Source organism: Ctenopharyngodon idella, chromosome 10 (assembly GCF_019924925.1).
Source record: "Ctenopharyngodon idella isolate HZGC_01 chromosome 10, HZGC01, whole genome shotgun sequence".
NCBI lineage: Eukaryota > Metazoa > Chordata > Actinopteri > Cypriniformes > Xenocyprididae > Ctenopharyngodon > Ctenopharyngodon idella.
Genome location: NC_067229.1, coordinates 13,868,839 through 13,892,533, shown reverse-complemented (window position 1 = coordinate 13,892,533; position 23,695 = coordinate 13,868,839). Strand labels below are relative to the sequence as shown.

The following is a 23,695-nucleotide window of genomic DNA, read 5'->3' as shown; positions in this document are numbered from 1 at the left end:
GTTTTAAGAAACATAAAATATGTATTATATTATATTATATTATATTATATTATATTATGGATAGATAAATACATACACTTCAAAAGTTTTGGATCAGTAAGTTTTTAAGCAGAAATATTAAACAACTGATAATAATAATACATGTTCTTAAATCAGCATATTAGAATGATCTCTGAAGGATCATGTGACACCTAAGATTGGAGTAATGATGCTGAAAATTAGGAATAAATTATAGTTTATTATATAGTAAAATAGTAAACTATTGTTTACATTGTAATAATATTTTACAATATTTCTATTTTTAGTATTTTTTCCACAATAAATATAGTGTGCTATGTTGTTGTCACATGGCTAGTTTTGAACATTTTGCACTCAGATCAAATATAATGACAAAAAAAAATTCTGATGTTTTCATCACTGAAAATGGAAAGTCAAGTCAAACTTTCCAAGCTAAAAAGGAACATTCTCAGAATGTTCTGGCAAGGTTGTCTAAAAGTTATGAACAAATGTTCTTCCAGTACATACAGAGTTCTGTCATGAAATTCTAGATGGCACAGGCTGATAGGTCCTTAACTCAGTCTGCTGCAATCACATCATTCTCTATAGGGCACAGCTGATTGGTTCCTGCTGTATCATTAGCCAATGAGCTCACAGGCTCAACCTTCAAATACCTGGTCAGCATTTGCTGTAGTAGCACACTTTCAGAAAACCTCCACCATCCCTAGCTCCACCTGTATAGATCTGCTATGGGTAATTCATGTGTGCTATATTGTAGAGCAGCAGCACGTCTTACTTGCTCACAGCAGCGTGTCGTGTATGTGTTGGCAGCAGCAAGTCCCATACTTGCTCTTCAGCAGCAGCAGTTATCAGTTGTTAACTGTTGAGATAAACTTGGAGATAAACTTGTAAAAGTTGCAGAATCTTTGCAGTCTTTTGAAATGCAAAATAAGTTAGGTCAAGTAAAAGTCTTGTAAGTCTTGTATACTTTCCTTTATTTTCTCGTTCGTCATTGTTTCTCTGCTGGAAGTTGGCAAAACTAGGCCAAAGCAGGCCCGTTGCACACTTCACTGTCATGATAATGTATTCAGTCTGTTGGCAGTGTTCTGTGAGGCGTTCAGTACGGTGATCTCCACCACTCTCCGCCGTCTAGTTTCAGATCTCTGCCGTCTCGGGAGTTGCCATGTGACCTGCGGAGGCTTGTTCCTGCAACAGCTAGAGGTTCATGGGAAAGATTTAAAATGCAATCATTCTTCCTGTCATGTGTGGTCATGATTCACCTGCGTATTTGATAGACAGGAGGTAACCCTGGTTTTATGGAGGCGTAATTATGCTGTTTGCCTTTGTCTTACGAATGAGTGGCCACATGTCACAGCAATTACAAGTCTAGATATGTTGTGGTGTTAGTGCATGTTGGCATTCAACAACTCTGTATACATATTTAATATCCATCTAATCAAAATTTCAAAGGCGAGATATAGCTATAAGACAGACATATATATATAGCATATATATGTCTGTCAGATTTTTGACTTTCGACATAACATCTGGTCCACACTGCAACTTATTCAGGCCAAGAACTGCCAACAAAGGAAGAGACCATCTGAGTATCATGTAATGACCAATCACATAGACTTTCTGTATACAGTAAATACCGTAAAATTGTGAAATATTATTACAATTTAAAAGAACTGTTTTCTGTTTTAATATTTTTTAAAATGTAATTTATTCCTGTGCTGGCAAAGATGAATTTTCAGCATCATTACTCCAGTCTTCAGTGTCATGTATGATCCTTCATAAATAATTCTTCAGTCAATTTTTCTGGACACCATTATACCTATTTTTTCCTTTTTTTTTCAGGATTCTTTGATTAGAAAGTTCAAATGAAGCACTATGAAACAGATTTTTTTTTTTTTTTTTTTGTATTTCTCTTTAAATTATTTCTTAAGTATTATTGATTTAAAAAAAAATAATCTTACTGACCCCAAACTTTTGAATAGTAGTGTCCTTTTTTTATTTATTTATTTAAATATTTTTATTATTTAAATATTAAATTATTAAATATTTTAATTATTATTTTTTCTCCCCTTATGTATTTAAGTAACTTCTCAAAATTACATCAGAGGAAACTTTTATGTTCAGAGATTACTTATGTTTTTGGTTTCTGAACTACTTAAATAAATCAACTTATGTACACAGTCGTAGCTAATACTGTCTAAATTTATCTCACTATTCTAAGGGCACGTTTACACGACAATGATATGGTTAAAAGTTTTTCCTTTGTTTTTTCCACGTACAGACGACACCATTGTCAAAACGATCTCCATTCATACGAATCCGTGAAAATGATTAAAAACGCTGTATTCTGCTGGCAGGCCAATAGATGCCGATGAAACACTATAGACTGAACATATAATGCGCATGTGCATGACGTCATCGTTTTGACAGATTTGCATTTTTGTTGTTTACACTGAGACCATTTTCAAAAACTTGCACTTTGAACCCTGTTTTCAAAAGTTTGCGTTTTCAGGCCACCAAAACGTCGTCGTCGTGTAAATGAACGGCCAAAACGCATAAAAAGTTTTCCACTTTTAGTTGAAAAAGGTGTGTAAACGGCCCCTAAAAGTGAATATTTTTATATTACCAGTGGATTCCTGTTGAAAATAAAGTAGTATTCTTTTATTATTTAGTTAAATTAATTAGTTATTTTATTGTATTTTAAAATTGATATTAATTACTGTATGTATTATAAATATGTAATTTATATTTTTGTTATATTGTTTTATTTTTTATTTATTCATAAATTAAACATTTTATATATTGTGCATATTTATATAATTTATATTTTATGTATTATATTTTTATTTATAAATAGAACATTTTATGTAATTAGAAATATTTATTACATTTATATTTTTATTTATTTATATTTTTAATATATTTATTATAGCATTGCCTTGAGCTTATAGCTAATTGGTCAAACATTCTGTTAGAGAATGTTCTCAGGTACTGCTTCAGCATAAAATTTTTTTTTTAAAAAAAAGTGTAAATTATCAATTTGGACGACAACAACAACAAAAATAAAATCCAGCACAGTTCTCATTTTTCTATCGGAGTGTCTATTTACACTAAGTGCAAATAGCGTCCCTTGTTGGCAAATGCTATTTACACTAGCACCAAATTCAGCATCTTCAGTGGTGCAGTAGTAGCAAGTAAGGCTTGCAGACCTGGCTTTTAACATGTTCAACATGGGTTCGAATCCGCCTTTTGCCGAGCTCGCTCTTCTCCATTTTCCTATCACATATCACATCAGAAAGCCATTTATTTTCAATAAAAATTAAAATAATGCTCTAAAAGTGGAAATAAACTGCCTAACGAGTGATTAATAATATTAAAAGTATTTATTGGGCAAGGTGTAGGGAGGCTTTTTATTCTCCCAATAAGGCAGCATCCATTTAATAATTTTATTAAATATAATCATTTACATTTTACATATTATTGCATTTATATACATATTATTGCATCCTGTTAATGCACAAAAATATTGAGGTGCAAATAGTATCTGCCAATATAAAGTATAGATAGCATCTTACTATATTACTCTTAATGCAAAGAACTGATACTTTTACATGGTGTAAATAGACTCTATCGCTATTTTCACTTAGTGTAAATAGCATATCGCTAAGAAAATACTGCTATTGTCACTTAGTGTAAATAGAATATATTGCTATTTTCACTTAGTGTAAATAGCCGCTGCCTTTTTCTATATTCAAACATACAGTAGAGATATTAAGTATTGAATCATGCAAATACATTAATGTTCTCTAAAAACCATTAAGCACCATAACAGCTTGCCAATGCTGTGTGCAGCGGAAAAGGAAATACAATATGCTAAATAAGTCAATTCTCCAACATTCTCACATTCAGCGTCAGCAGGAATCCTCAGTTTCACACGACTACTGCATATTTAGCATGATATTATACAGCATATGTGATCATTCCTACACATTTCTCCTGTCAATGCCAAGCAGCCCGCGGGCATTCGCACTCTGGTCTGATACGAATTGGATCCATTTACCGTTTTAATTGCCATCAAGAGATCTCCTCACAGATAAATAAATAAATGAACCCTTTGTGTATTGTGCAAACAACACAATGGCTATTGTGTGAGAATCTCAGGTTGGATTTCATTGGGAAAAGGTGTGACTGTTGTTTTTGTCTCGCTCTGCCTTGTTGCGTCTGGGTCGAATTTGTTGCAAAATTAGGTAAATGGATGCCTCTGAAATATCAGACCGTGAATGTGTGTTTGTTTGTGCCGAGACATCCACACGTGAAGTCATTAGTTTGTGTCCGTATGGACACTATGCATCATTTCATTGTGACACGTTAATGTGTTGCCGGCTGTTGGTTTGTTTGCGAGTGCGGAGGCTCTCGGCTCGTAGCCTGGTGCTGATATATGGCCCTGCTCATCTGCTGCGCAATGCACATATGTTCAACCCAGAACATCATTGTGTGTGCGTAGTGCATTTGTCACTGTAACCAAATCGGATTTGCTCTCAAAGTCGTGTTTCTTTTGTTGAATGATTGATTTCTCATTGCACACTCTTAAAAATAAAGGTTTGAAAAGGGGAATTTCACAGTGATGCCATAGAAGAAACATATTTTGGTTCCCCAAAGAACCTTTCAGCGAACATTTCTTAAAAGAACCATTTTTTTCTTAATGTGAAGAACATTTTAATAAAGAACCTTTTTTGGTTTTGCTAATGTTCCTGTTAAGTTATGAAAACATTATGTTCTCTGAACGTTCAAAAGAATTTTAAAGAATTTTCCAGAATTTTAAATATTTAAAAAACTTTTCTTGGTTATGTGAACATTAGAGAAAACATTATGGCAATGTTCTATTTTATCATTTTGTTGACATTATGGGAAAGTTACTTTTGAATGTTCTGAATGTTAGACAAACATCCAACTAAAATGTTTCAGAAAAACATTCCATGAACGATATATAATAATGTTTTTGTGCTAATGTTTTGAGAGCAAAAGCCTCGATAACTTTCGTTAAAAACGTTATAATAAACGCTCTATCAACGTAAGAATGTTTTTTCTTAACTTTTGAGAGAACCTTGCCAGAACGTTAGCCAAAGTTTTGAGTACAGTCCCTGTTAGCTGGGAAAGAACATTTTGTGCAATGGAAAGGTTCCATGGATGTTAAAGGTTCTTCCTGGAACCAGAGATGCCAGTAAAGAGTGTACACTCTTAAAAATTAAGCAATGCCATAGAAGAACGATTTTTTTTTTTTTTTTGTTACCAAAAGAATCTTTCAGTCAATAGTTCTTTTTTCTCAGTGTGAAAACATTTTTTAAATCTAAAGAACCTTTTTTCCACTAAAAAAACCTTTTGTGGAATGGAAAGGTTCCATGAATGCTAAAGGTTCTTAATGGAACTGTTGATGCCAATAAAGAACCTTTATTTTTAAGGGTATGCATACATGACAATGATGTACTAAAAGCGGAAAAGTTTTTCCTTTGCGCTTTTCGCGTAAAGACGACAATGTTATCAAAACCATCCCCGTTTACAAGGATCCGTGAAAATTACTAAAAATGCTGTATTATGCTGCCAGGCCATTAGTTGCCGATGTCACTTTGTAAAGAAACACTACTCGCCTATTCACCTTATTTTTCAATGCAGAAGTAAGGGGTTTTCTGTGAATGTGCAAGACTTCCGATTTATTAGCCGCTATAGGGAAATAACGAAAAGAATATCAAAGTGCAGTAAATACCAGTTTGCGATATCAAGCAGGATAATGAGCTGTTTTGTACAGCTAAAAATAACTGGAAGCGAATGACACCGGAAGCCAGATACATTAAAATTACAAATGGCCACGCCCACTCTTACCTGAAAAATAAGGTGGATAGACTGAACATGTAATACCCATGCTCATGACGTCACTGTTTCACAAATTTGTGTTTTTGTAGTTTACACACAGACGATAATGGTATTGTTTTCAAAAACTTGCACTTTGAAACACGATTTTAAAAGTTTGCGTTCTCAGGCCGCCAAAACGCCATTGTCGTATAAACAGCCATAAAAGGCCATTTCATACACCCAGCACAATGCGACGCCAGGCATGACGCAAAAAGCAAATGCACTCACGCCCATTTGTGCGCCCATGGCCATGCTGGTCTGAAAGCGAAGTGTGTTCAGGTGCATTGTTTGTGTGTTTCTATTTTGAGGCAACTGACTGCGCCATTGACCAACTGAAACCTGGTCTAAAGTCAATGGCATAGTATTTTTTTGTTATTTAATGGGCGCGTTAGTAATATGCGCCTCTAGGCGGGTGCACAATGCACATACACTCTGCTTGTTACACACACAGGGATGCGCAGCAGCACACAAACATGCCAAATATTAAAAATAAAAGGATTCCTCTCTGGAGAAGCGTACAGTCTTTCCGCTTGCAAGTTCGGCCTTGTAAATAGCAAATCCGCCATGGCACGAGCGCAACTGGCTTTTAAAGGGAATGGGAGATGAGACTCTGATTGGTTGATTGCATAATACACCCATTACTCATTAAGAGAATAGGTACAACCCTTTTAGACCATGTTCCGCGCGCGCCGACCATTTTTTCCGTCGTTAAACTAGCAAAAGTGGATTCGGACACGCCCTAAGTGCACTTGCGGCATGCGCAATGTGCTTAGATCGTTAAAATAGGGCCCAAAAAGTTTTCCGTTTTTAGTTGAAAAGGGTTTCATGTAAACATCCCCAACATACTGCATGTTGAGCACTATCTTGTTTGAATGTGATATTTGTGCCTAATTCTTACACATTTTTCTTCCAACAGTGCTCACTAAAAAGGAAATCCTTGTACGAATTCCACCACAGGGCGGCATGATCCCAATCCAGCCCCCCAACTCCAACCCCAAACCGGACGTGTTCGCCAAAGGAGTCGCCCACATCCCGACCATCTCATCCGTCCTATTTCTTCCTCTTTTACCCATAATACAGCTCCTTCTGTGGCCCGATGGTGTCTGACGCACAATAGAAAAGACTGAAAGATTCACGCATGCATTTGCACTAGGCCCTTAGAATTCTGCACATTCATCTTCTGATCTCCTCAGATGCTCAGTAAGTTCTCATGTTCTCATGGCCCCCCTCAGGATGCGGCCATTCAAACACTGGTTATTTGTTTGCTCTGGCCTGTTTTAAAGGGTTTTATGTAGCTACTAAGTAGTGTAAGGAGACGCAAGTCATCTATTATAGCGCCACTATTTTGAATATTCTTTGAATACAGATTTACGATTACACTCGTCTGGTTTGGTACATTTTTAGAGTAACATCACATCCTGAATTCATTCACACCTTCCTGCAGGAGTACTTGGAAGGCTGCCCATATATATATATATTTTTTCTTTTTTTATGTGTGAGTACTGTATTATTGTATGTGTGGATTATATTACAGAAAGAGCTATTTTAATTCTCCCTTTATCAGTATATCCGGGTGAAACTCATAAATTGTATATTTTACACCAAATTCAGGATTTTTTTTTTTTTTTTTTCATTAAGAAAACGAAGCCACATTAAGATTTTTTTTTTTTTTTTTTGGCATTGTGACATTTTTAAACATTTGTGACCCTGGACCACAAAACCAGTCATAAGCCGCACGGGTATATTTGTAGCAATAGCCAACAATGCATTGTATGGGTCAAAATTATCTTTTTTTTTTTTTTTTAAGCCATAAATCATTAGGATATTAAGTAAAGATCATGTTCCATTAAGATATTTTGTACATTTCCTACCATAAATATATCAAAAATGTATTTTTGTAAGTGGAAATGCATTGGTAAGGACTTCATTTGGAAAACTTTAAAGGCGATTTTCTCAATATTTTGATTTTTTGGCACCCACAGATTCCAGATTTTCAAATAGTCGTATCTCAACCAAATATTTTCCTATCTATATATCTATATCCTATATTTATTCAGCTTTCAGATGATAAATCTCAATTTCAAAAAATTGACCCTTATGACTGGTTTTGTGGTCCAGGGTCACATTTACTCTGTAATTCATATTTCTATAATCTGAAAGAAAGAAAAAAAAAACAATAATAAATTGCATAAATTTTATTTTAAGAGGAGAATGACCCAGTTTTTGTAAGATTGACCCATATTCTTGAGAAATTGTAGGGCTTTTTTGTAAAAAGTCAAATTGTACATTTAACATATTTATACTGAAATCTATGTATACAGCGTGTGTATATGATAGTCAGGTTGTGCATATAACAATTTAAAACAATGAAAATAGCTTTTGAGTAACGCATAGGATAATGAAACACTTTATTTTTAGAAGAACCTTCATAACATTGGCGTTTAATCCTTCTCCTAGATGCAAAATGTTCCTACATAGGCCTATTGTTCGCCATGACATCACAGTCTTAAACTTTCATTTGAGTTCAGTAATGTCATTTTCCATGTAGCTCCGACTGCGCCGTGTGTCATTTGTTACTGTAAGTGCTCGCACATAAATCGCTCAATAAAATACCATATTTTCAAAGTATACACGTGTCTTTTTTGATCTCTCTCCCTTTCGCGTTCTCAGTCTTGCTCTTTGAAATTGAAATCGTTGCTATTTTCGCACCTCACTGTCAACATCAAGCTCTGAGCTTCAACTCGTCTGCGGGTAATATTTTATTTTCCTGTTGCCAAGCCCTTCCCGCCGATCTGAGCCTGTTTTGTATCAATTACATATTTTCTGACAACATATTCTGTAATCTATAGCTGAGCGATGTTTGCAATAAACCAGTCACGCCCAGAATGCACAATTGAGTCTTCATGTCTTTCAGCAGACATGCTGTAATTTATGCTGCTTTTTTAATTAGCCGTGTCTTATTATTTAGATGCCAATTAAGCTGTCACGAACATTTCCTGGTCTGCAGGCTCAGTGAAACCCTTCATTTTGCCGTTGCTACGTTTTTGTGCCAACAAAGTGCATGGCAACTGTCATATAAATGTTGGGAAATTGGCTTTGAAACTGTTTTGAGCTTAAAGGTGAGTGCTTTATTATTCTTTTATGGTCAATGACTCACTTTCATTTTTCACCGGCGCGGCCATAAGATCAGACAGGGGCGTCGCGTTACAATATGCACTTGTAGTTGTGAAAATAATTATTCTTCTTTATGCAGCTGTGTAACCACCATGTAATTGAAATAAACTCTCTTAACACAAACCCCAAGAATCTGAGTGCTCTTAATTAGACGTGTCTTGGCTGAAAAATAACAGGCTTTCGCAGCTGACTGTTCTCGGTTTAAGCCTATAACCGATTCACTCTGTTATATGATCACGTCCATTTAATATCCCACCAGAAAATCAATGGCCATGCAGGATACATTCTGTTACAGTAGTCAGGGAAGGCGGCAGGGGGCGTCTACTACCACCTGCAGGTGTCTTTACCCCATCCCTCCTCTTTTATATAGGCTACCACAGGGCTGGACTTGTTCAGTAATGTTGAGAAATCCGTTCAAAATTCGAACGAACGGATCATTTCAATGAATCGACTCAAGTGATTCATGAATTTTTAATTTTTTTTATTTATTTATTTTTTTGTATGAAACAAATATTTTTACTTAAATTACTATGTTTATTACTTATGATTTCTATTTTATTATTATTTATTTTATTTTATTTAGCTTATTAAATTTGATGGCCGGAAATTAGGTGTGCAGCTCGCTAGGTTTTTAAAGACACAAGGTTTTTCCTAAACCAATTTCCTTTTATTTTAGCTCAACTTTTTGGCTCTCGATTTTCAGTGAAGAAGGAACAATTTGACACACTCACAGAAGATCTGCAATTGAGTAAATGTGCACTGTTTTTACTGTTTTTGCTTAAGTTTTCTTAAACTGTTTTTTTTGTTGTTGTTGTTTTTTTTTTTTAGCATATTAAATTTGATGCCAGAAAATGCTGTCTAGATATCCAGCTCACTAGATTTTAAGACATAATTGTCAAAAGTCTGTCTCTTATATTTCATGCACCTTATGGTTTTACTCCCTAACAAATTTCTCCTTATTTTTGCTTCAATGGACCATATTCACAGAACGTTCTTAAAGGGATAGTTCACCCAAAAATGAAAATTTGATGTTTATCTGCTTACCCCCAGGGCATCCAAGATGTAGGTGACTTTGTTCCTTCAGTAGAACACAAATGATGATTTTTAACTCCAACCGTTGCAGTCTGTCAGTCGTATAATGCATGTCAATGGTAACTCCATCTATAAGAGTCAAAAAAACATGCACAGACAAATCCAAATTAAACCCTGCGGCTTATGACGACACATTGATGTGCTAAGACACGAAACGATTGGTTTGTGCGAGAAACCAAACAGTATTTATGTCATTTTTTACCTCTAAAACACCTCTATGTCCAACTGCCTTGCGCATCCGGTTGGTGAGGTCTGGAAACGTGTTCTGATGACGGAAGTGATGTCTCGCGCTTATACTTCGAGACATCACTTCCGTTGTCAGAGCGCGTTCAGACCTCACCAACCGGATGCACAAGGCAGTTGAACATAGTGGTGTTTTAGAGGTAAAAAATGACATAAATACTGTTCGGTTTCTCGCACAAACCGATCGTTTCGTGTCTTAGGACATCAATGTGTCGTCACGAGCCACAGGGTTTAATTTGGATTTGTCTGTGCATATTTATTTGACTCTTATAGATGGAGTTACCATTGACAAGCATTATACAACTAACAGACCGCAACGGTTGGAGTTAAAAATCATCATTTGTGTTCTACTGAAGAAACAAAGTCACCTACATCTTGGATGCCCTGCAGATAAACATCAAATTTTCATTTTTGGGTGAACTATCCCTTTAAGAACTTTCACAATAATATAAGCCAGCTGGAAAACTTCCGGTGAAAAGTCACTTGGTGTGTCGGTATCTTCATGTCCTGAGGTAGCTTTAACAGCATCAATAGTGTAATACTTAGTTTATAATCAGAATATAGTCACTTAAAAAGTCAAGCCTAGCATTAATTTAGTTATTCAAACACAAGACGAAAAAAAAAAAAGACAGAAAGACTGTCTCAGTCCTCTGCAAAATTCAGTTTGACCATCAGTTTTCACACTTTCGTGTGAAAAAAAGCGTCAACACACTGTAAATTAAAGATTTATTGTGCACCATAGTTAGATTCATTCAATAAAATGTGAGTTTTCACAAGTGTGCCAGAATCATTAAGTTTGCGCTGCAATGACAGTTTCTGTGATTATAAAGGGACAACGTGTCGCTGCCTTTCTTTGTAATTCATTCACAATAAAAGTTATTGTTTTTCATGAGATTTTGTGAGTACTTAATACTTCAACTTGACAAAATGTATTTTTAAACCTAGTGATTTTATAATGTTTAACATTTATTCAAAAGTGAAACTGAGTGAAAACTATTACAGGAAATGGATAATATGAGCCAATAAATGCTCCTCTGCCGCCATCTGCTGGTTATAGTGAAAATTACTGTCTGTTTTATTTTTTCAATATAAGTGTTTTCTATCAAATGTTCGATTTCCTACATCTTGTTTTACAAATGAGAACAATCTCAGAAGGATGAACAAATAATGTTTTTGGTCATCACATTAAAAAAATTTAAAGTGCTGGAAAAATGTTGCATGCGTGTGTCTAATTACAGACACCGTGTTCAAACGTTTCCATTAGCTTTGTCTTTATTGGCAAATTAGGCAAGTATGATAAGTGCATTGATATATGAATACAACATTAAAAAGTAAACCATTGTTGGTTTTGTGTCGATGTACAGTGAGTACAGAATGACAGCTAACAGATCAACGGAAATGCCCAAGCTGGCTTATCAAAAACCAAGAAGTAACCGGATGCATATTGTCGATTTTGGCTGCCGATTTTCATCGCTGGATTAAAAAAAATGCTCTATCTATCTATGTCTGTCTCTACCTACCTATCTGTCTGTCTGTCTCTATCTATCTGTCTCCTATCTATCTATCTATCTATCTATCTATCTGTTTGTCTGTATCTGTCTGTTTGTCTGTGTCTGTATCTGTCTGTCTGTCTGTCTGTATCTATCTATCTATCCATCTGTCTGTCTGTCTGTGTTTGTCTGTCTCTATCTATCTGTCTGTCTGTCTCTATCTATTTGTCTATCTGTCTGTCTGTCTGTCTGTATGTCCAGCCTAAGTTCACTGGTCTTAGTTATCCCAGTCTGTGTACACCAGTCACACTATATTGCAAGACCAGCAAACCATCTCGTTTAAGCTGTTTTTCAACAAGAACTGCATTGTTTCTATGAGTAAGCGAATCGATTCGTCCGAATCATTCAAAGGAGCCGATTCAAAAGAACGACTTGTTCGCGAATCGGACATCACTATTGTTCGGCGAGAACGGGACAGTAGAGAGACAGACAGCACAGGAGCGCACAGCAGCGGCACTGAGCGCTTTAACCCGCTATTCCTACAACAGTATTTACTGTTTATACTATAGTATCTACTTATAGTGATATTATAAGTTATGCATTATTAACAGGCTAGTGCGTAAAGACATGAGCACCAGAAACAGATCCCCACCGGACTGATCAATAACACGCATCCTCTTTCATCAGGACCACCGGCTTTAAACCTGGACGTGCATTAAACAAGTGGATTTTATTATATAGGCAATATCCTGCTATTGTAGGAAGAATCGGATGCTTTGATTCGCTGTGTGAAGTGTAGAGCATCAGCGTCAGTGGACTTCATCCTCTTCCTCAGTCTCTGGATCCGGACACAATGGATCTGACAGCGGTCGCGCTGCTCGTGTCGCTCATCTCCGTGTCTCTGTCTGCGGATAACGCGGGCGGTAAAGTGCGGAGCTGCACGGACGTGCGCCACTTCTACAGCGGAAAAGGCTTCACGTTAAACGGCGTCCCGCAGTCTGAGATATCAGGTATGAATTACCGGTGACAGGGGTCATTGTTACAGTTACTACTGTCTCATTCATATTCAACACTGTTTACTATATATGTTTATGTAGGCTACTTGTTTAGCTTCCTTAATGAGACTAATGATCTATCTATCTATCTATCTGTCTATCTGTCTATCTACCTACTTACTTCTATCTATCTATTCCATTGTCTTCTGTCTGTCTTTGCACCTGACACGCTCCTCGATGTTTTGCGAGGTGCATGTTCTTATTGTCAAGTTCAGGAAGCACATGAACAGATGGAGGGTCCCAGACAAAAGCTCTACCCACCAAACAGAACAATAGACAAACCTGTAACTGCTAAAATGGGGATACACCTGGCATAATGCTGATCATGAGCGACTCCCCCATTAAAAATGACCTTTCGTTTCATTCATCAGTTTTTTACAGACACCCACCTGATGTCTGGATCCCCATGTGGTTTGAAAGAGCATGTGCTGGAGCTCATCTCCAACAGTATATGGTCCCCGTAGGTCATGTTATGATGAACACGGTGACGCGCCAGATTCGTAGGTTTTCCCCAGGGTTGCAATCTAGGAGTAAAAACCTCATATGATTGTAATGTCTGCGGTTTTCCGCAATTTGTGGTATTAATCAGGACTGGTGGTGTTACTAGATACACGCAGGACAGTGTGAAGTCAGTAAATCGTGGCATTTGATGAGCAAGTCTCATGATTTTCTTTGTCATTTCCATGTAACAGACAGCGACTGAAATCCATGCAGTCAGTAAGTGACTCGTAGCTGCAGCCAGTCATTTTTAATGTTCCCATTAGAGGCCAAAAAATGTTGGCAGGTCGTGAATCTGTCCCATGCATGCTGGGTAGTATGAAATCTGCCATTAATCTTTATGACACAGCCATCTTTTTGATAATAGGTCGCACATTATAACCGGTAATATGTCACAAATCAGTCCGCATAAACAAGCAATTATATCAGTGCATGATGTGCTCCCAGTTTTTTTCCCAGAATTCCTCTGGGATGCATATGTCTAATTGTGCTGTGTGCCCAAGAAGCTAAAGGAGATAAATGATTGCACATGTGCCACACTCACACAAATAAACACTTGTAAACAAAGCATAAGCCAGGAAGGAAACACAATTTGAACAACATTGCCAATATTCATATGTACTTTTTCTATAAGACAATGAAAGAGTATCCGTACAATATATATTCTGCCTCCCAGATGCATTCCACACAAACACACACAAAAAAAATCACCTACTATACACACAAACATCAATAGCAACATCACCTCGGCAGTCGCCTTTATTAATAAGTGTATTTGAGGCATTATACATTGGCATCCTCAGCAAATTTGAGAGGCTGAGAGAAACAAAGAGTTCCTATTGGCCGAGAGGAAATTCTCAAGGTCATCGCCTGCGGTTTCAATGACAGAAGGGGGAGCCGAGGAAAATGTAGCATGTGCCGGCCACCCACCACCGTCTCGTTTGAGACTGTTTTGACACCATTTATTCATTGTTCAAACTGTCTGAATAAGTTGTTCGTTTAAAAGGATGGTGGCCAGATTGTGTTTGTCTGCTTGAAGTGTTCATGTTTATTTAAATGAGGTGCATTATAAGTTAGTGGCTAAATATAAATGGTTTGAGATATAACTTAAGTTGTGTTATTTTTCATTTAGACTTTATTTCCATCACGAAACACAAAAGGAGATATTTATAGCACATATTTTCAAGCTGCTCTTTTCCATACAATGAAAGTGAATGGGGGCTATAACTCTTAAGCAGGATTTTCTGTGAATAATGTCTTCAATTTCAGTCTGTTCCTCATGTACAGCTTCAGAAGACTTGGAATATAGCATTTGGATAACTTTTATGATGTTCTTTTGTGCTTTTTGGAGCTTGACAGCCCCAGTCTCCATCCACTTTCATTGTACAGAAAAGTGCAGCGTGAACATTTTTCAAAACGTCTTCTTTTGTGTTCCACGAAAAAAGAAAGTCATGCTAGTTTTGAATGGCATTAGGATGAGTAAATGATGACTAAAATATGTCATATTACGGTCATAAACAACATTTCATGTTGAGTTTTAATAGTCAGATTTTGTTAATTTGCATAAAAGTCATTTGAGTGTTATTGAGACTACTTTAAGTTGTCTAAACAAAAGTTGATTTTCAAAATAACTTGCATGATTATATTATTTTTTACAATATTTTGACAACAGACAATGGTTTTCACAGCATATTAGATGTAACGGTAACAAAATGTTATTTGAATGTTGAACTGGCATTCTGGTTAGTTATACGCTGTGTCCGAAATCACATACTCTATCGTAGGCACTACATTTGGTTTGAAACTTACTTCTCGACCATTAAAAAAGTATGTATGCGGGTAGTATGAATGAAATTTGGATGTACATTCAGCATGTTGTCACTGCCATGTGACCTACGGCGTCAGTTGCGTCGCTTCACCGCCATTCACAAATCCCCTCCTGTTGCCTCATGGGATAGGAAAGTGTCCATTGAATGCGCACTTCAGAATCTCGCCAGAAGTAGTAGGTCATCTGGAGACTTTTCGCTTACTGTTTTTTCGAAAACTATGTATTCAGACATACTACTCTGTTGCCGTACTGTTTAATATATAGTAGGGAAGTATTGGACGCAGTGATACAGTCGCCATCTCTTTAAAGAATTACAATAAGACATTATTTTGATGCCACTTTAACTGGTGTGACAGTGATACCCATACTGTGCAGTCTGAGTTGGAGGATTTGAGGTTTCCGCCATGTTTTGTTTTAGCATGTTTTAGAAAGAGCTGATCATAAAGCATTACCTAAAGGTCAGAGAGGAACCAGAGCTGAATGCTGCCGTCTAGAATTACCGACGCAACTAGTGTGTCTGCCATTTTTACAAACACAGAGGGAGCGTATTGTTCAACGAAGGGGACTATGTGACACTTTGAGCCCTGCGGTCACTCTAAACAATGACAATCTCACATTTCCCTCAAGTAGGCCATGAAGATGGGAGTCGGGTGGGTATATGTGCGATCTCGCGTTTGTTTGTGATCGTAACTTTGTTATTTTAAGAGATTTATTTCCAGGTTTTGAAAGCGAGATCCAAGTATCCACGATGTTGACGAATTTGTGATGTTTGGACCCTTGTAACCTGTAGCCTGGTTTCAGACCTCAGCTTTGGCTCATGTTTGCTGCTCTTCTATAGAGCGAGGCACACACCCATGAGCCCTGTGTGAAATGAAAGAGGCACACACCCATGTTCTCAGCCACACTGCCACACGCACATCCAACCCCCATGCGTAGATCAGGCAGGGGCCTGATTTGGTTAAGCTTTTCGCATATATTAAACCTGTTCGCACATGCAAATTCAATAAAACAGTCGTTCGGTGTAGAGTGACAATCAAATTCGCTCATTTGAAGTTGTTAATTAGTTTTACGCATCTAATTTCTGTTTGCACGACTGTCAAGAATTTGAATCCAGTGGTAATTCCTCACAAATTATGGAAGTATTAGGCATGAATTACCAGATCAATTAACATTTTTATATATTATTATCATAATTATATAAAATTTTACATATAAATACATAATACATCATTTGAATATCACTCATACTGTAAATAAATAAATACAATACAAAATACAATACTCATAAGTATTAGTATAAATATATAATATACATGTCTATGTAAACTAAAAATTCAAAATACGCTGCATATGACCTAAATTAATAAGTTTTATTCCATTGAAAAATAATATTTACTGTAATATCAACTCATGATCAACTTGGCTATATTAGTTTAGATTAAATTATTAAGTACAATGAACTGATTACATTATTATTAAATTTAATAGTATATTACACATTATGGTATTATTTATTTTAAAATGGAATATTATTAATAAAAAAAAATATATATAATTTTTGTATATTAAGGTTTAATATATTTACAGAATGTTCTGTCATGTAAACTATAAATGAAAAATATTCTTCATATGATTCTAAGTTTTATTCAATTCAAAAATAATATTCACTGACTGACTTTAAAGTATGAAGTATGAACTGATTGAATTATTAATTTATTATACAGTATTATACATTGTGTTATCAATCATATTTGTTCTAAAATTGTTATATTATTAACAATTATTATTAATATATTTAATATTTTTATATATTAACATTGAATACACACACACACACACACACACACACACGTGTGTATATATATATATATATATATATATATATATATATATACAGTCAATTTAGTCCAAAAAAAAAAACAAGTTTTATTCAATTGAAAAATAACATTTAATGTAATATGACAGCTTCCACCTGGTTACATTAGTTTACATCAACAAAAGCCTTTTTAAAGGTAAGATCATGTAGAAATAGTTCCATTTCATGTTGTCCGTATACTGCACATTTCATTTTTTACAGTCTAGTTTTAGTAGTTTCAGCTTGTGCTAATACACACAGTACCAAGACATTTGTGCCGAACGCTCATGTTTTCGCTGATGAATTGTCGACTCGTGATTATCCGAGCATAATTACACCTTCTCCCACACAGCTTCTCTCCCTCTGGCCTGCTGATTGTTCTTTTGATGCGCGGGGGTGTTTCTCCTGCACGGCTCAGCAGGGATCTGCAGTGCACTGTGATGCTTGTTAGAGCCGAGATCATGCAGATCTGATCAGGGCTGAAACATGCCACCGCGGTCTCAATCTTCCACCCTCTTGCCCTGCCACTGATCGCGAATAAAAGCACACCTGTACTTGGAGGTACAAGCAGCACCTGGAACCACTGACAAGCCCTCTTTTGTTCAGGTGTGTTTGGAACGGTTGTAAAAGTTGGAGTGGACACGTCAAGGACTTTGAAAAGCATTGACTGTGTCCTAAAAAAGTGTGGAGGATAAACATAGACATTTCTACACATTAAAAATACAGGATAAATACATTGGTAACATTTTTTAAAAAAAGGTTCTATGAGTTAAAGGAATAGTTCATCCAAAAATAAAAATTCTGTCATCATTTAGTGAGAATATGGGTAACCAAACAGTTAAAGGGCCTCATTGACTTCCATAGTATTTTCTTTTGCCATACCATGAAAGTTAATGGGGCCCATCAACTGTTTGGTTTCCCATATTTCTTCAAAATATATTTGTTGTCTTGTGTTCAGCAGAAGAAAGAAATTCAGACAGGTTTGGAACAACTTGAGGGTGAGTAAATGATGACAGATTTTTCATTTTTGGGTGAACTATCCCTTTAACTACATTACTTAACATAAACCAACACTAAAAAATACTTCAAAGCTTTTATTAATCTCAGTTAATGTTAATTTTAACATTTAACAATGCATTATTAAAATCAGATGTTGTATCTGTTAATATTATTTAATGGACCTGAGCTAACATGAAGTAACAATGAACAAATCGATTAATCGCGATTAATCACATCTAACATAAAAGTTACATAAAAGTTTATATAATATGTGTGTGTGTGTATATATATATATATACATACATATATACACACACAAAGTTTTATGTTAGATGTGATTCATTGTGATTAATCGATTTGACAGCACTAATTTTAAAATGTATATGATATGATAAAGACTTCTAAGACTAAAAAATCATAATTATTCTAAACTTTTGATCCCCAGTGTATATATAACTACAGACTAGGTTCATGTGACCTACTTTGCTATCTTCTACCCATTTACATTTATGTAAAATCCAAAGCAACTTCAATTTCATACAAGGTATATTTTATCAGTTACATTCCCTGAGATTCAAACACTTAGTCTTAGCATTGTTAGCATTATGCGCTACTAAATGCCTACAGAAATGCCTCAAAGTGACAGTTGAATTTGCACCAAAATGCCACTTAATTGTCAACAAAATCTACCCCCTTTAAACAATTGATTAGTCTACATAATATATGTAGCAATCATATACTGAACATGTCATGTAACAGTTAGCATTGCATTAGAGTTATAAACACAGCCATGTTGGTGGTGTATGCCGATAACACTCTTGACTTGCATAAATCCTTAAGTATTTCTTACTCTCCACAACTACAAAAGAAAACCCTGACACATTTGTTAGTTGAAAACAAATTCAGCTCATTGTTTAATCTATGCTGTTTGCACCTCTAGCTAATTAAATACATGGCTTGTGATTAGTCTTCTGTGGCCATCGACAAGTGTTCGTCACCTCGTGCTGAACGCTTGCTAGCAGCATTGTTGTGAATAATTCACAGTAGCGCCCGGCGTTCCTTCAGTCACTTTGCTCTGCCAATATTAATTGCACGTTTTTTGCATTAGCCAATTTGCTGTCATGTTATCTCGCTGCCAACATGTTGGTGAAAGGAAAGAGGAGTGATGAAGACGGAGATGTGATTATTATCGCTGTCAGCTTCTTTGTTTGAGGAACATTATACTGCTTGAGTGACAGAGACACAGAGTGCTGTGAAATGTGTATTGTCTCTGGGATTGAACAAGATTTACATGAGTGAGATATAAATATATAAATATATGTATAAATGCAACATGTATCTGCCTGTTCCCTGTGACTTTAAAAAAAATTGGGTCTCATTCACTAATAATGGTTTGAGTATTTATATGCACGCTAGATCTCCCAAATTTTTTTACCTAATTCGCAACATGTTATGTTTAAAATGAGCGACTGCGTGCCCAAGGTCATTTTCATAAACATACCCATCTCTATACATGGGCTGTATAGAAACATCACAGCTTGAGCTTTAACGCGGCTTTTTATATCTGTATATGATGAACTATATTTAAGATGAAATAATCATGTATAAAATTTAATATTAACGCATTTAAGCCCACCCAGAGTTTTGCATACATGTAGTTTCAGTTGTTCCTACTTTTTTATTTATTTATTTATTTTTTTTTTTTTGCTTAAATTTAGAATAAATTTGAGTAGGAAAGTTATTGATGAATCATGAATTGTTCGTAAAAACATTCATACACAGATTTCACATGCAAATTTGTGCATATGCACGGTTAGTGAATGAGACCCTCTGTCCTTTATCCAGTGCAGGGTTGCCAGGTTTTCACAACAAAACCTGCCTAATTACTACTCAAAACTAGCCCAAAACTAGCCCAAATCACGTTTCATGGGGGGTCCCACAGTAAAAATCGCATTCCGGGGGGTAAAATCCGCGTTTTTGGCGAAGTTCCCCAGGTAAAAGTCGTATTCCAGGGGCTAAATATATTTGGGGTCGCTTCAACCCACGGACATGAAAAACAACCTGCGGCAACAGTGTAAAAGTAGCCCAATTCCGCGAGAAAACCACGGACTTGGCAACACTGATCCAGTGTCATAACAACAGGGTCATGTCACATTAGGGTTCAGGGAAGGTTTGGACATTAGACATCATCCTCCGTTGACTGTATTAGTCAGGTAATCACTTTAGGGTCTTGACATTGAGTGAATTATCAGTTCTTTACCATTTACTCATTAAGTGTCTCCTTGGATTTGGATCCAATGGAGAAGAATGGATGTCAGAATCTATTAAAGGTGAAAGTGTGATGTTTGGCAAATGCTAGTATGCCAAAAGTTGGGCTGAAGTTTAGTTTGAAAGGGTAGATCACCATAAACAGACAGCTGCTACCAAAAGCTTCCCATTAGCTACCATGAAATGTTAGCAAAACATGTTCTCCCTTCACTATTACCATCTTTCCGTGTTTCGCAACTCTAAAATGAAGGTATGTTTTGGTACAAAACAATGCTAACAATGCTAAATGCTAATAAGAAAATGCAACTAAATGGTCATGGGTTGTTAGAGTAGCAAAATAAGTATGCTAATCGTAGGCTAATCACCAAGGAGGAGAAAACATGTCCCAAACCTTTTGTTGTTGACAGTGTGTCCAACTCTGTGACGTTTTAACGCAAATTAATTTGTCACTTGAGAAGGTAGTCAAATTAAGCAGATGCTAATGCCAACAGGTTGCATAGCATGTTTCCTCTAAAATCATGAAAAAACTACACTGAGTAAAAGAAAAAATGACCCAAACAGGTCAAAGATCACTCAGAAGTGGTTTCTGATATCTGAAATTACAGTAAAGATTACCAAGTTTGAGGTTGTAAAATGTTGCACCTTTTACAGAGTGGAACCGCTAATGCTAAATGCTAAAAGGCCAAATAAATGTGTAGCAATTTTAAAAACAAAACATATATGCTCTCTGTTTAAGACACACTTCTGACTCCATGCGTGACAGCCTGGGGATTAGGATTTCTTTAAGACTCAAATACTCTGTTCGTAATCCAGGGGCTCGTAATCCAGATTTTAGCAGCGGCAAACATGGTAATTTGAGCATGTCTCATTGACCTTGTTGGAAAGCAAGGACTTTAAGTTAAAGAAAAGCACTCAAACGACCCCTTTACCTAGCATTAGCTTACGTTTTCAGTGATTGGATAGCATTCGGATAGCACTTGAGCTGTCGCTTTGACTGGCTACGTTGTAAATGTTCCATAATTACATTTCCATTTTTTCCCTCTGTTTTTATTTGTCTCTAAAGTGTGGATTTTTTTTTTTATTTTGCTCTCGCAATTTGAGTATGTTTCAGTTAAAAAATGTATATAAAATACATTAAAAATAAATGTAATACTAATTTGTATGATTATATAAATGTACTTTTTATAAAATAAAAATGCAGTCAAAAAAAAAAAAAATAACTGAATATATGGCAGCCAAACACACTCTAATCCATTATATCTGTTCTTGGTGTGTTTTGTTCATTTGTCTCGACCCTGTCAGCCAATGCAACAGACCATTAGGCTGATGAGATTTATTTATTGTGACATTTTTTATTGTTTGAGTGGAAGCAATTATGAAGAACTTATTATTTTGCATAATGACTTGCCGTTTCAGTCACGGCACGTTTTCCTTGCTCATTGGAAGAACCTCACGCACCGAATGACAGCTACTGCAGTCGATAAAACTCAGTGAGGGATTATAAAATTAATGCATCATACTGAGAATGACGGGACATTATCGTTTGCTGTTTTTATAGTCTACTAAGTAAGCACATTCTCACTTTCTCTCTCTCTCCGTTGCAGACTGGCGATTTGCGGAAAGCCTTGTGATTTATCTGTTTTTTCCTACCAAGGTTTCTCTTACGGTTATTGTACAGCAACGTACTAGTGTGTACACAGTGGTGATTTCTTTAAAACTATAGAGTGCAACAGTTGGTTCCAGAAGTAAAAACTACATTACCCATGATGCTGTACAGAAAATTCCACCAATCAGACTCAAAACACAGCAAATGATCTGATCTCTAAAAGTGTGTGGGCCCTTTTCAGTGCTGTACTCATTGTGTTCTGTTTTCCAGTTTGTATTTCCACAACATGAAGGTAAGATCTTACGGATTTATGGATGAGCCACTCATTTTAAAATCTTCCCAGTCTACTGACATTTGTTATGACATCCGCTTCAAACATTACAATGCTCATGATGACTTTCGTTAACTCTAAAATAAGTTAATCCACTTCACTAGGTAATTACTCTTCGACAGCGCTGCCATAGAAATAAATAGAGCTTCCGCAAAAACGGAGGTTCAAAGGCAAATTTAAAAGATGGCTGCATACTTGTTTCTAAGGTCTATAATGTTAGTGAATAAAAGAGTAAAATGTTACACAGTACTTTTCAAACAAATAGTTCATTTTTAGCTTCATTTCGAAATTAATATGTCCACAGAAGACAGTGGGTGTACATAGTATACTGACACCTAGTGGTGGGGATGAAGAATTGAGAAAAAAAAAAAAAAGGTAATCAATGCCTTGTAGAAATGTACTTTTCACAGTCAGCCATGACAATTTTTTTCCACATTCAAAGGTCATGTGATTTCAACATGATGGCGACCATGTAAAATAAAACCGCTTATAAAAAGGCTACTGATAGGACTGGAGTCAATTTTTTTATGCATAAAACTTTTTAATTAAGGGAAAATTACTAAATACACATATATTCTGTATATTATACAAAAATTGCCATTGATAACTGACATCTGTGCTTCTCCAGTGTTAAAAAAAAGCTCCAGCCACCATGATATGTACCAGAGCTGAATATTTCAGCACCAAAATCCATGCTAAAAATACTTCTTAAGAAGCACTGAAGTAACCAGACAGGAGTTTTTGTGGTCTTTCTCTTAAGTTTCACCCTCTCTCTTCGTTTTAACCCCTTAGCCTGTTTTCCTCGTCCACACTCTCACACGTGTCCTCGCCTCATACTCGATTAGAGATCAGGATGTCTGTTTTAACAAGGTTTGGCAAACATTGTATTGCGCACGATTACGAGTGCTGTTTGCACACACACACACACGTGCTCACTCGCACACGTGTGTGTCTAGGCAGCAGAGCAGAGTCTGAGCTGCGGTGTATTTTTAGATTTATGGAAACCTAGAAATGTCCAATTCAAAGAGCTGGGTTGTACGCTTAGCCATCTTTCACCATTAGCGAAGCAAGGCACACGTTTTAGAGCATATGTATAATGCATGCTACGTGTCGTGATCTCAACAAATGCTCAAGAAGATGAAGTCGCTCTTAAAAGAAACGTATCTTTCCTGCCTCAATGTACTGCCTGAAGCAAAAAAGGTTTATTAGATGTTGCTAAGTCTGCTAAGCTAATATGATATGCAGTCCAAATGTATGAATTAAGGAAGTATACATTTTTCATTGTAGATATATTGCATTTCCGAGTAGAACATAATTGAAAAAAAAAAAAAAAA

The 23,695-nt window shown here is 36.0% G+C and overlaps 2 protein-coding genes across 2 annotated transcripts in view; both read left to right on the top strand.

The window, feature by feature from the left end:
• Window positions 1–8,550, top strand: part of gpc5b (glypican 5b) — a 43,755-nt gene extending 35,205 nt beyond the window's left edge. Inside the window, exon 7 of the mRNA XM_051910702.1 lies at window positions 6,839–8,550. Coding sequence (XP_051766662.1) covers window positions 6,839–7,029 — 191 coding nt within the window. The 3' untranslated portion in view covers window positions 7,030–8,550. The remainder of the gene's footprint in view (window positions 1–6,838) is intronic.
• Window positions 8,551–12,381: 3,831 nt separating this feature from the next.
• gpc1a (glypican 1a) overlaps window positions 12,382–23,695 on the top strand; it is a 30,250-nt gene continuing 18,936 nt past the window's right edge. The window contains exon 1 of the mRNA XM_051908192.1: window positions 12,382–12,931. Coding sequence (XP_051764152.1) covers window positions 12,775–12,931 — 157 coding nt within the window. The 5' untranslated portion in view covers window positions 12,382–12,774. The remainder of the gene's footprint in view (window positions 12,932–23,695) is intronic.